Genomic DNA, 13,781 nt, shown 5'->3' with positions numbered 1-13,781 from the left:
TGTGTATGTGTGTGTGTTTATGTGTGTGTGTGTGTGTGTATGTGTGTGTGCATGTGCGTGTCCGTGTGTGTATGTGTGTGTGTCAAAAAGAGAGAGTCACTGGGAAAGTTATCAGGTGTGTGCTCTGGCTATGCTTACGAACACAGCCTAGTGGTAGATAAGCGACATTATGAATAAAAAGCATTTAAGAGTGTCACAGTATGCATTAAGTAGTCAACATCCACATATGTCCCATGTTTCCTTTCATTAGAAAACACTCAATTTGTGATTTTTCTAGTGTTAAACAGACAAGTTGCCCAACTGGTATCATTTGTGTGGCTGATAATGGGACGAGTTGTTACCATAGACTGTACGGTTGTTACCATAAATGGTTAATTGGAGGCTTTTCTGAATGCAAATGACCTAATCTTTAACTGGTTAAGAACTAGTGAGATTTGTCAAGATTGATTACTTACTGATGTGCATGCAATTGGCTCGCGAACATTTGATAAATACAGATTTTTTTTTAATTCAAGCACACACTAAATTTCCTTTGTTTGGATTTTTTATGTGTAGTGCATTTGTAGTTAAAAAAATGTCCAGATTAAATGGGAACTCTACTTAGTTTGTCTGCATATGTGCAAAAGGTTGCATAAAGCATTAGAGAGCTGCGTGAGAAGTCTGATAAATTGTCTCAAATGATGTCATTTGAGTCCCCGTCAGTTTACAACTTTGAAAATTATTTTTAATGGGGGTGTGTAGAAAGAAGTGAGCTCAGCAGGCTCACAGGTGGATAATTTAAGCATTCAGGTTTTCAAATGTATTGAAATCTATTCTAAGGATCTTCCACAGAAAAGGTTCGTTTGAGGTAACCCTACCCCACAGTTTAGAATAGATTGGAATGTGTAAATCTATTAGAAGTGTCTTAAATTTAAGGAGTAGTTTGAAGGTAACTGTCCCACAGAAATAGACAGACTGAAATGTGTGAGGACAATAAGAATATAAAAAAGCGGTTATTCTGATGTTCAGCGGTCACTATTGTATAGATATTTGCGTGTGTATATAAAAAGTGTCTCTTTTTGTCATGAACGTTTGTTCACTGTTTGAATAAATGCTGGAATTAACCTAAAATCCTTAAAACCCGTCATCTGTTCAAGTCTCCACCATCATTTTCCGATATCATTCCCAGAGATCAGCAGACCTCTGTAGCTCGCTCTTCATCTCTGCTTCAGGCTAGCGGCTAGAGGCTACAGAGCCACTGTCACACTTGAATACAACAGAGAGTTAATGTTATTAGTAACACTTATACTTTTTCAATTGAATCAAGCCAAACGTTTTGCTGTAAAAAAAAGCCTATTTCTTCTGATACATACTAATGCATAATAAAAAGTAAATTGCATCCTGTGGAGTAAAGATAAAAATGAATCAAATCAAATAACACTCAAAAAACAAACAATACATGTAGAAATATATTTATTTGACTATAATCAATCCAATATAGAAATACATGTATATTCAACTGTTAATTACAAATCCCATAAAATGTTAATGATGTGATAGAAAACATTTAGGAATTACTGTTGTTTGAAGTAAATTTGTTACATTGCATTTGGTGTTTTTAGGTAAATTAAATTAAAATCCATCACATGATCCTGTTTGACTCAAACAGATAGTAGTCAAATAAGGAGGACTGAAAAGTCTTGACCGAACACTTAAGTTTCAGTGACAGACTGGACATGTCCTTATCTCTATTGTCACACTAAAAAAATTACAAACTGGACAGAAATCATCAAGTACCTTCAGGTTGAATGTGAAATGAAATGGACTGTAGGTAACTCCTACAGAATAAATTATGAAAAAAAATCATTATGCAGAAAAAGCAACTAACTTCCTTATTTCGGTCCTTCAAATGAATTAATGAACATTAATTATTCTGTTAGCAAATGTGCAAGTTTTGTTCATATCACAGTAAAGTCTTACAGTAGTTTTACACATTTTGTTACTTCATTTAAAATCATTCCAAGCAGAATCACAGCATTATAGCGTATGTATTACAGTGTATTTAATAGGTATTTTATAAGTATGTAAACCCGATTACCTGAATGAGTTAAAATGGAATGTAGTAATGCTGAACACAAATGTAAGAACTAAACATTGGAATAAATAATTACCTTCATGAAAATATGATGCTTGCTACAGTGTGCTATGTGAAATTTCTGACAGTGTTAAAACAATGTAAAATGAATTAAGGCCGAACACTAAACATTCACTGTATTAATGTGTTCCCGTGCAGATGCTGATCTGATTATACATAAATAGTGTCCCATTCATGTTGTTCTTTTCTTCTCTCTGGTCCTAAAGGCTGAGGAAACAACACACTTGTTGTCTGGGAAGCAGTGGGATGTCTTTAAAGAAAATAATTCTGAAAGAAGAAGATATCGTTCATCACTTAATCAATTTTCTTTCATCTCTCTTTTCTTCTGTTTTCACAATACTGGCAAAAGGACTCAAAGTTAACCTGTGATGGTTTTTTAGATCAACTATTGATGTAGAGAGGCGAGATGAAATGCATTTCTGAAGACTATACAGAACAGTGACGCATATTGACAGTTGGTGGCAGAAATGTGCCATGAAGTTGGTTAGGATGGGTGCGGCTGTAATTTCCACGTTTTTATCAGTTGATAAATCAAACCTTGATCACTTGGCATCACCTAGTGTCCTCCCAGTCATTTGCACACACACAAAAGAAAGAAATCTTAAAGTTGGTGCTTTAAAGGTATGGTGTGTAGTTTCTGTCGCCCCCATAAGGAATTTTAAGTAATGACAACAAAACTGTTGGTTGGTCTGTCCCTTGAGTTAGCTTTGTAGCAACTCATTTAGCAATGGCTTGAATGTAACAGACGTTCATTAATATCAAAAAGTTATGCACTAAAGTTTTAAGATGGTTTAGCTTGTGTGGTCAATGGGTTTTGTTCCAGTTTTGCTTCCTCATGATACTAGAAAAAAACAATAGAGCATAGTATCGCAATATCTTCTGTCGCAATACTTTATCATACACAGACACTTATTATCGCTCTATTATTATAAACTGTATATGTTGGTCAGTTAGTCTGCTTGACAATTCCAAGTGAGCAGAACAAACAGAGACATTTATCTTTTTAGATAAAACAGATGTTGACAAAGTTTTCTTTTGGGGACATAATTTGAAATTGGGAAACAAATTTAAATTTGGAAGAAAGGTAATACTTTGAAATATATCACAGAATACTGCAATATGTTTACAATTACAATAAAATCGTATAGTGACAAACGTATCGTGATAAGATCCTATCCTGAGGCCTCTGGTGATTCCCAGCCTGTGTTTCTCTCTTCCTCTGTGACTTACCTGCAGCACAACAGCAGCCACCACAGCCAGGATGGCTAAGAGCGCCATCCGCCCAACCCAGCCCAGGTCTACAGTCTGCAGGATGAAGAAGCGAGCCCAGCCCAGTTTTTTGGTTGTGTGAGGCGGGTATCGCATGCTGTTCACGCCCTCCATTTTCAGCTGCTTGATGAGACAACCACGCAGGTGGCTCAGCTGGTCAAAGCTGTACTTGCCATGGTAGCAGCCCATACCACTGTTTCCTGTACATGAAAACAGAGAAAGGTTTTTGAAAACATATTTGGCCTCCAGTCTGATGACATTCAATCAAGCAATTATCCAATAACGCTGAGTGCAGTTGAAAGCAGAGAAAATTGTTTTGATGGATCCAATATTTGAATGTAAGTTGCCAAAAGGTACAGCTTCGTGAGCTGCATTTAACACTAAAAACAGAATATAACTTAAAATAGACACTGTAATGATCAACCCTTATACTTTGGTGTATTATACATACATATATATTTCATTGGTTTATTCGACCATCAGCATAAAAATCTCTGATTTTGGGGGAAACATCCGTTATCAAAAAAGAGATAACTGAACTGAACAGAAGATTGTTGCACACATTCTTTTTTCTTTCTTTTTTTCTTATCACTGTGAATATTTGCACGTTACTTAGTCAACATGTTACACATTTCATCCTCTTCATTTTAAACACTGTGCAACTCTTCATTTTAAAATGTATATATATACGATATATATATACATATATACACATATATATATATATATATATATATATATATATATATATATATATATATGTAAAGACATAAATATATATATATGTGGCTTTTGTAATAGATCAATTATATTCAACAAGTTTGAAGTCTTTGAAGCTGAAAAGAATAAAAACGGTACATGTCTGAAATGTTTATCAATCTAAAAAGTTATAAGTGATACACACTGTATACATGATTTGTAACTATTGAGCTTTGTAAACGTAAATCACATTGTCTGGTCTTTTTAAGCATGTGTATGTGCACAGAAAAGTGGTAAAATGGTTATGTAACTTAGTACTGCATACTTGTGCCTTAATGAAAGAATTGCTTAATTTGCCCTAATGTCACACTAGAGGGCACCCTTAAGGCTGTTTTATGGTTCTGCAGAGGCTCCACGCAGAGCTTTCGCCCTTGTCTACAGACGTGGCCTGATGTTTATACTTGTTTATACTTGTTTATACTTGCCGAGTTGTCGAGCAGGCATGTCTGTGTGTGTGGGGAGTGGGTGATAGAGTGAGGGAGAAGTGAGAGAGTGATTAGCTTTGAAGTGAGTACTGACTCTAGAGTCATAGTGAGAGAAACAAAGTTTCTCCCCTGTGTTTTCTGACCAAGGGGGCAAATATGTAGTAGGAAAAGTTAACCCTCTCCTAGATTTCATACTGTTTATGGAGAAGGAGAACCAGGAAATGAGTCGGGGGGAAATGCAACGCTACCAAACCACGGCCGAACAACGTGCGTCCCTGCAACGTGTAGTTACATTTTTTGAGAGGTGCACGTCAGACTACGGCGTAGGGTCCGGCATAGACACAAAGGGGTCTGTGGATGTAGGCTGTTGATTCTACGTACAACCATAAAATGGCCTTTACGCCCCTCCGCATGGCCTACACACAGTACTGAGTGAACAGGTGAGTTCACTAATGAGCTAAAATAAGTGAACTTCTGTTTTAGTATCATTTCTAAAACAACGTTGTCTCTGTCTACTCACCCACTCCTCCAAAAGGCAAAGAGCTCACAGAAAAGTGCACGAGACAGTCGTTGGCCAGCAGTCCTCCACTGGAGGTATCATCTGCCATTCTCGTTATCACCTTTAGAGAAAAGATTCATGTAATGCTCACGAATTGACATGTAGAGGTGAGGTTAGGTTGCATCTGGTAAAGGTGTATATAGCAATTCCGTATTAAATGACTAAAGATATGTTATGTTATATGTTATTAAGTTATCTCAGAGACAAGGTGAGAATATGGTTGTGGCAGCTTGTTGTTTATCCGTCAAAGAAATGTGAAATAGATTATTCTGTGTTTTTGGTTGGGCTCCCGGTTAAAAACTCCTGAATGATGAACACTGAAGGAATTGTGTATCAAGAGAAGCTCACTGCAATGACGCCAGTGGTGGAGAAGACAACCATGGTCCCACGCTACTTCAAGACACCACCAAACTGTGTATGTTATAGTTTTGATTAAGCTGCAGAAAACAACATATTGTGGGTATAACTACTCTGCTGTGCCTGTGTGTCCAACGTCTGTTGTTAGGTACCTGCTTATCTGATGAGAAGACGTAGAGAGCCAGAGGTTTTTCTCCTTTATTGATAAACTTGATTGCTTCGTCCAGGCTGCTGACTGACAAGATGGGAAGCAGAGGTCCAAATATCTCCTCCTGCATCACCTTCGCCTCTGGCTTCACATCCCGCAACACTGTGGGGGCTAAACACAACACGAAACGCTATTCATCAAATGCATGTTTTCATAGTCTTTTGTTTCTTAGTTTAATTTTTGTAATTTCCTGAATGAAAACTATGAAAAAAGCTCCCTCTTAACGGATTTTCATGTCAAGAGTTGAAGGCTGTCAAAAAGATTACCTATGTAGCAGTCTGACTCGTTGTTGTCTCCGCCTACAGCAATGGTGCTGTCTTCCAACATGCTGATTATCCTCTTGAAGTGGCGCTGGTTGATGATGCGTCCGTAGTCAGGGCAGGTCTTTGGGTTGTCTGTGTAGAACTCCTGCCAGACGAAAAACAATCTCATTACTTAAATATAAATATTTGTGAAAAATCCAGGCAAAGAATACTGAATTAACTGAGGAAATCTCCTCCTAAATCAATTATTGTTCTGATACACTTCTGATACACAGGTTATAAAACTCAGTTAATGTCCAACAACATGTCTTTCTGTCATAGCAGGGTACAGCTATTACCATTTAGGGCCTTTGATAAGAAGATTTTGGACAGAATTGCCTGTTTTGAAGTTTCCAACTTAATCAAAGTGTGTTTTCATGTCTTGAGTACCTTTATGGCCTTTTTAACCTCTTCGATGACCTGGTCCTGGATGCTGGGCTCACACAGGATGTAGTCGGGGGCGATGCAAGTCTGACCACAGTTTGTGTACTTTCCCCAAGCAACACGCCTACAAAATAGAAGAAGAGTTAACAGGAATGTTTTTAGGAAGGAACATGTGTGCAAATTAAGCTAAGTTATTGCACATGGAACAAAGGAGTTTTTACTTCTATTGCTTTTGAATCGGGGTACTCTTAAGTACAAGAGTGAATGGATGGAAAAAATGTTAACGTTAAGTCATACCATTGTTAATCATTGACATCATGCCACAAAAAAAGTTTGTTCCTGGCAGCAGCGGGTCCAGGACCCTCACTGACATGGACTCTTAGACATCTGTCTCAGGGGTCAGCCACCACTGGGATGCGGTAGCTTAATAGCACACTAGCAGTAAGTGTGCAAAAGTGTTTTTTAGAAATGTTTAAGTGTTCTCTCATCCTCATGCCAAATGACCTCTTTCATAGCCATTGGTAGGAGTGAAGGAGTAAACCAGGTGAGCTACCAGAGTGTCCTAGACAGTTCCTTACCAAGTCAGGGGTAAAGTTGCTCACCTCAAACCTACTTTACTTCTTGTACCGCCCTGTTCCCTCTGCCAAAGACAAAAGGAATCTAAAGAAGAGGAAGTCATAACACAGCGCTGCAGAGATCCACCCCCGCCCCACCAGCATTGACCAGATTTTTTATCTACGGTTGACCATGAAAGACATCAGAGCCAAGACAATGAATCTCAACCCCCTCGCCAACACCAACGCTTTTGAAGATCCATCTCATTCACTGCCCCATACCTCATGTCACAGTTCGCTCCACTAAAATGGTAATAAACTTGGTACTTGGTAACATTCAGATTCTGACCTGCAGGCTATGGTTATGTCACAGTTCTTGTCAATGTAGCAGGGGCTCTTGCCGCCCAGCTCCAGGGTGACAGGTGTGAGGTGTTTGGCAGCAGCCTCCATGATCAGTTTGCCCACCACGCTGTTGCCGGTGTAGAAGATGTGATCAAACCTCTGACGCAACAGCTCCTGGGTCTCTGACACTCCTCCAGTTACTACGGGGTAAAGCTCCTGATGCATAGAGTAGAAACACACATTCACTGATCACAAAGCAACATGCAGTTTCTAAATGCAATGCAGTGTGGTATACCCCCTTGCGGTATTTTTGATTTAATTAAGTCTTGTGACATGTCTTTTTTGTTTTCGTAAATATTTTGCAAATAAAATAGTGAAAAAACCTGCTTGGTAGTTATTTGCACGTTAACTATAAAAACACTTTTAAATGTTTCTTAAACTGTTAAATTTTTCATCTGATCATGAACGACCTGTAATACCATACAAGACTAAAAGTGAAAAGAACGCTAATTTTATATAGTTTTTATTTATGCCTCTGCCTAGGTCCAATCTTTCCCGCAAAGTCCTAAAATGATTTACGGCAGGTAAACTGGCTCTACAGTTACACATTCTTATAGGTGGCAGATTTTGGTGTGACACCAGAAAAGCTCATGTTTGAGTATCCAGCATCCACCAGTATTTGGTGCCCTGTTTTTATTTCTTTTTAGTCTGTGTTTGTGTTGGCTTACTATTTTCTTTTTTTCCCTTTACTTGTGCAAAGCACCCTCTGGTCTCATGAAAGATGCAATATAAATCTAAGATTATTATTATTATTATTGACAGTGATACCTTTAGCTTACAATACATCCAAAGAAGGCTAAGTTACCTTATGCAACACTTGAAATGCAACGATTCATAAGTAACGTATTCTCTTATTGCAAATTAATCATTTTCTGTGTGAGCAAAACTATATGACCTCCCGGTAACGCTAACCCAGTAATACAGTGGGCACGAGTTGGAAAAGACTTTTACAACAGCAGGTGTGGTAAAAAGACAACTTCTTCTGTCTAAAGGGGCTGTTAGAATCAACACTTACTGAAAGTTCCTAATTGCCACTTTAAAAGAGCCAAGCAAACACTTTTACTGTATTGTATGGTTGCCCATGTTAAAATGCTGATGCCCTCCCCCTCTCTTAACCCCTATACTTGCACTTTGCTGACAGGCACATGATAAAAAAGCTCTTTAAGAAAGAACAATATGATAGCATTTCATGAAGAATAAGTGTCTTGTTTCACTTTAATGAATCGGCAGATACATGTTATGTGAATGCTATGTGCCCCATCCTTACTTTGTCAATGTAAAGCGGCAGCAGGTCCTCCATGACCTTTGCGGTGTGGACACAGACCTCTGAGGGCTTGACCACAGCTGCATTACCTGGACAGGTAAAAGACAAAAGCAGCACATATCACATGATAGAAACACACAGTTCCCTTTTAAAAGTCTAATATATTTCTCTTTTCCTCTAAAATTCCCAATTGTTACTAAATTGTTCCCCATAGTCTTGTTATCTTTCACTGTACCTTCATTTAAACCTGCAATAATGTGACTTTTTTTCCACTCGGGGGCATCAGAAACAACACCGATAATCATGTGTTGATATGGTGAACTTGTTAGCAAACAGCAGCTTATTTACACAACTCATCATTAATTTATAGTCAAGAAGTACACTAAAATCTGTCTGTTTTGCTGCTAAGCCGTCCATTGTGTTCACCGGCTACTGTTTATTTGCCATATGTTGATTAACAGGAAGTGTATATATTAGGGTTCTTTTTGTATGGGGGCGAATGTATTACCTACTTATGACATAGCCTACATCAGGGGTTTATGACCATATCTGTTTGCTGAGACGTGCTTATTTATTTTGTGCTGAAATCACAGCATTTTTGTAAGTAAATTGTTATAACACCTCAAAATATATTTCCATAAATTGCTATTGTATATTGTCTGATTAGAAATTGCTTACTTGTGAAGAAAAAGATAACTTTTGCACCCACAGGGCCTCTTTGTCTTGTTGTTTGTTGGTTTTCAAACAAAAGCCACAAATGGCCAACTTTATCGGAAGTTACGTTCTGCTTTTGTATGCCCTTTGTCCTGGTCATCTCTTATAAATGTACTTCTCAGTATTGGAGAAACTGCATTTTATTAACAGAATGCAACTTTAGATTTTACTTGACTGCTGTCAGCATGATGATACAACACACAGACACACACACACACACACACACACACACACACACACACACTCCTATCTAACATAATGTGGCCAATAAATCAAGAGAAAAGACTTGAGCTTGAAAGACTTGAACCTGCTAGGCAGATACGACTGTCAGAGATCTGATAATACTGGAGCAAAGGATAAAGTCCATGCTGTGCAAACACTCGCTGCATTGGCTGCATGACAGGACACAGTTCATTTCAGTCCGTAAGTTATTAATGTTTTAATATAAACAGGCTTTCCCAAACACAAATGAGCTGTCTACTTGCAGAAGCTGTTGTAGCACTAATATGCAAAACTATCCCTGTGGCCGAGTAACAAACAAAAGATTTAAACAAATAAAGCACTAGACAAAAGACTACAGCAGTGTCATGCTAAACAGTCACAACCAACTCTCCGCACTGAGGTTTGTATCACAAAGTGATAAGAGTCGAGCCTTGAATTCTTAAACTAATTATTCACGAGTTCACTGATTATACTGGAGCAGATTAATCCATTTAACCTCGTCCTTTGAGCCTTCACCGATAGGAACTAGGAACAGAGTTGAGACACGTATGTTCCTATGTGCAGACACACCAAGATGACATGTTTCTATACATACTGCTGCTCTTTTAACTTATCTCATTTTAACTTTTAACCTCATATCTGCAGTACAGAGTGGCCTTTGCCTTTGACCCAGTAATTGCAAACGGATAAAGAGTGAAGAATGTTGAGCAATGCCTGGATTAAAAAGGAAGTGGAGTGGTTATGATCACAAGACACAGCCACTGAATAACACTAAACATTAAAAGAAGAATAAGATTACCTAAAAATACAAGGTGCTTCCAAAATTGAGAGTTGTTGTGGTTTCTGCATGTTTGTTGACTGATCAACAGACAGTTCTATGAGCTTTGAGGTGCCTTTACAAATTCTAAATTGTGACCCCTTATGCTATTTCTTTCTTTTTTATTGCTTGAGTGAACACAAATCTTGCATCAGTGTTTCAAAATTCCACCAGTGTTGTGTCTGAGATGAATCCCTTTTCCAAGTTCATTACACGGGGAAGGGACAATGAAATCAGATAGAAATGCGGACAATGACCTTGTTACAACATACACACACACGCACATGCACACTACCCTTTCACCCACCCCACAACAAACACACACACAGCTTTCTACAGTACCAGCGGCGATGGCTCCTATGAGCGGTTGGATGGTGACAGCCCAGGGGTAGTTCCAGGCCCCGATGATAAGGACCACTCCCAGAGGCTCCGGCTTGATGTAAACAGTGTCTGAGATGGTCATCAGGTTCTTCTCCACAGGTCGAGGGGCCGCCCACTCCTTCAGTTTCTTAATGGCCAGGCCGATCTCACCCTCCAGACCTAGAGTCTCGTACAGCTGGGTCCCTACCACGCTCTGGGGATTAAGACTATAACTTTGGGCTTGCTCATGGATAATGTCGTATTTTTGAGGGTCTTTTTTATTATATATTTCAGTAGCCCGGAACAGACAAACCAAACACTGGCTCTCAACAGGTTTTAACATCATTACTTTAGTGAGGGAAGGGGTAGTCAGTTTGTGGCAGCTTGCAACCTCATGCTAGATGGCACTAAATCCTACATACTGATCCTTTACGGTGATAAAAAGATCTGACACACAACATTAGGTGATAATATGTTTATGGATTTATAATCAGCTATAATGGGGGTGGTCACTTTGGACAACACAGAATAAATTAACATGAAACCACACACGTTAAAGTGTGATTTACTTTTTGAGTTATGTTGGATACTTCTCATTTTCAGAAAATATTTTAACAATTGTCGTTCATATGAGACTAGTTGTATAATTCTGGTGTTCTGATCTATCTTAATGTGAGACACTAAATGCCTTTCTCTGTCTTGATAAAGATTTGTGAAGCGTGTATTGTTATTGTTGTATCTCTGACAAAGACTAACCCTTGTATTAAACCATGAACACACCTGTCATAGATAGATAATTAATTTGCACAAACTAAGAGGCACAAAAGTCTAAACCAACAGACTCAGAACTTTATTCTAAGACCCTGAATCTGAAGCTTGTTGTAGACCAGGTATTGGTTATTTTGGGCTGTGAGGTAGAGCATCTCACTACTCACCTTATTGAGGTCTTTCTTGATGGCATCTGAGATCACACTCTGTTTCTCAATGAACAACCGCTGCAGGTTCTTCAGCTGGCGGATCCGGTGCTCTAAAGATTTGGACCTGCCTGTTTCAAAGGCTTTTCTGGCACGAGCCACTGCCTGCTGCTCCTTGGACATCCTAGGGGGAAAAAGACTAATCGTTTTAGTCTGCTGTTCTGACACCAGATAAAATGTGGTGGTTTTGTGCCGTTTATGTACAGCTTTGATTTCTTCAGCGTGTGAAAGTTGCCAACTTGCCACATTTCTTTGGACTGTTTAGTAGTACACTGTTAATCATCTAATGTGATTAGCTACAGACCACACACTAGTTTTGGTTCACTTTCAAAGAATTACACTAATTTTGTTAAAAATAGTATGAGACTAGTTTAAGAATATGAGTAATTTTTGTTTCGAGGAACTCATCCATCTGGTCCAGAAGCCAGGAAGCAAATACACGGGATTAAAAAGAAAAATAGCTACAGGTCCTCACTGTTACATGATTTCTTTAGGTTTAAGGTTTATGTGATTAAATATCTACAGTATATATATATCTATATTTATATATTTTTTAACAGATTAAGTATGTATCAGTATTTAAAGTAAATTAAAATGATGCTTACATAATGCATCAGTACTAGGGCTAAAACCAATGATTAATATGAGTATGGAATTATAAATCAATTATTTTCCTGTTTGATCTAAAATATATTAGAAAATGGGACAAATGACAATCACAGTTTCCCAGAGCACAAGCTAAGTCTTCAAATATTTTGTTTTCTCCAACCAACAGTCCGTACCCCAAATATATTCAGTTAACTAAAGACAAATTCATCTGTGAGAAGCTGGAACCAGACAATTTAAAAACTTTTAAAAATGACCCAAAACGATTAATCGATCATTGAAATTGTTTGCTGTCAATCGATTAATCATTGCAGCTCTAATAAAAAAAAATCATTGAACAAATTATTTAATTAAATAACTAATTAATTTGATAATTTTCAATACATTTTTCATACTAATTTTGTACTTTACTTGCTTCAAATGCAGTAAAATGGAATCCGGTCTTTTATTTATTAACGTAGATCTAACAACGTAAATACTTCCTCTATACTGCAAATATATAGATATTACTGTTTAATAAAACCAGTTAACCACCGGTGATATGCTGTGTTTGAAAGGAACCGGTTGTTGTTATTTCACAAGAGAGTGTAATGAACAGTTCACCTAGGCCCCTCTTGGTTGATCTGCAGTGGTGCCGTTTAAATTTTCCTTCCTGTCCTGACAAATGGTATCCTGCTGTCTGTGCAGCTCATTGTTTATAGAAAACGAAGTGTTCTAATAGGACTGTAATAGGAAACCTCCATGAGAATAACTGCTGGGTCAGAGCAGTCAGTGCATTCGAGTTAAAGGAGCAGTAGTAACAAACTAATGCTACCTAGTGACAGTTAAACACGACTGGTAGACCATTCTGTAACTCTGTAAATGACCCTTAATTAATTTGTCACACTTGTGGATTATCTAGCTAGCTATGGCTAGTATTATTGTATTTTAGTTAAAGGTCTATTTTCTTTTTCTTTAGAATATCAGTTCGTTTCGCGAACTGTCCGCTGTTGCTGTCCGTCAGCCGTTAGAGCAACTGTCTTCAACAATGGCGAGAAAACACTGAACAGTCGGTTGAGTTTGTATTCCTACCTGATTACTTTGAGGTTCAGTTAATGTGTTGAGATCCCTCTCGGTCTTAAAAGTGAGATAACCCGCAGCAGAGGAGATGAACGACAGCGGCAGATAAACACAGCTCTCTCTTCCCCGTTAGCTAGCTCGGTAGGTCCCACCCCCACGGAGGCAGGACCAAACTGCCGGTAAGCTAGCTTTTAGCAACGTTAGCATCATGGCTCTGTGGATGGCAGTGTCGTCTGACAGTGGGGGTCCACTTAATTTAAGAGTTCAGAGTAAAATATCTCAACGTTTAGCTAGCTTCTTCACAGTGGTTCCCAAAGTGGGGTCAGGGGTCCTCGAGGGGGTTCCCAACAAAATGGAGAAATAATATATTTTTCTATTAGTAACACAACGACAGCTGGTGACACAACACTGT

At 38.3% G+C, this 13,781-nt stretch overlaps 1 protein-coding gene across 2 annotated transcripts in view; it reads right to left on the bottom strand.

The window, feature by feature from the left end:
• Window positions 1-2,086: 2,086 nt before the first annotated feature.
• Window positions 2,087-13,781, bottom strand: part of aldh3a2b (aldehyde dehydrogenase 3 family, member A2b) — a 31,058-nt gene continuing 19,363 nt past the window's right edge. Inside the window, exons 1-11 of one of the 2 annotated variants that reach the window (XM_034889295.1) lie at window positions 13,382-13,633; window positions 11,666-11,828; window positions 10,713-10,944; window positions 8,621-8,706; window positions 7,301-7,509; window positions 6,404-6,521; window positions 5,978-6,119; window positions 5,656-5,822; window positions 5,108-5,207; window positions 3,365-3,603; window positions 2,087-2,401 (exon numbers count right to left, since the gene is read on the bottom strand). In XM_034889295.1, coding sequence (XP_034745186.1) covers window positions 2,387-2,401; window positions 3,365-3,603; window positions 5,108-5,207; window positions 5,656-5,822; window positions 5,978-6,119; window positions 6,404-6,521; window positions 7,301-7,509; window positions 8,621-8,706; window positions 10,713-10,944; window positions 11,666-11,827 — 1,470 coding nt within the window. In that variant the 5' untranslated portion in view covers window position 11,828; window positions 13,382-13,633 and the 3' untranslated portion in view covers window positions 2,087-2,386. Of the gene's footprint in view, window positions 2,402-3,364; window positions 3,604-5,107; window positions 5,208-5,655; window positions 5,823-5,977; window positions 6,120-6,403; window positions 6,522-7,300; window positions 7,510-8,620; window positions 8,707-10,712; window positions 10,945-11,665; window positions 11,829-13,381; window positions 13,634-13,781 lie in introns of those variants that run through there. The other variant, XM_034889296.1, reaches the window with a different exon arrangement.

Source organism: Etheostoma cragini, chromosome 13, assembly GCF_013103735.1.
Source record: "Etheostoma cragini isolate CJK2018 chromosome 13, CSU_Ecrag_1.0, whole genome shotgun sequence".
NCBI classification, from domain to species: domain Eukaryota; kingdom Metazoa; phylum Chordata; class Actinopteri; order Perciformes; family Percidae; genus Etheostoma; species Etheostoma cragini.
This window is presented reverse-complemented; position numbering and strand designations above follow the sequence as displayed.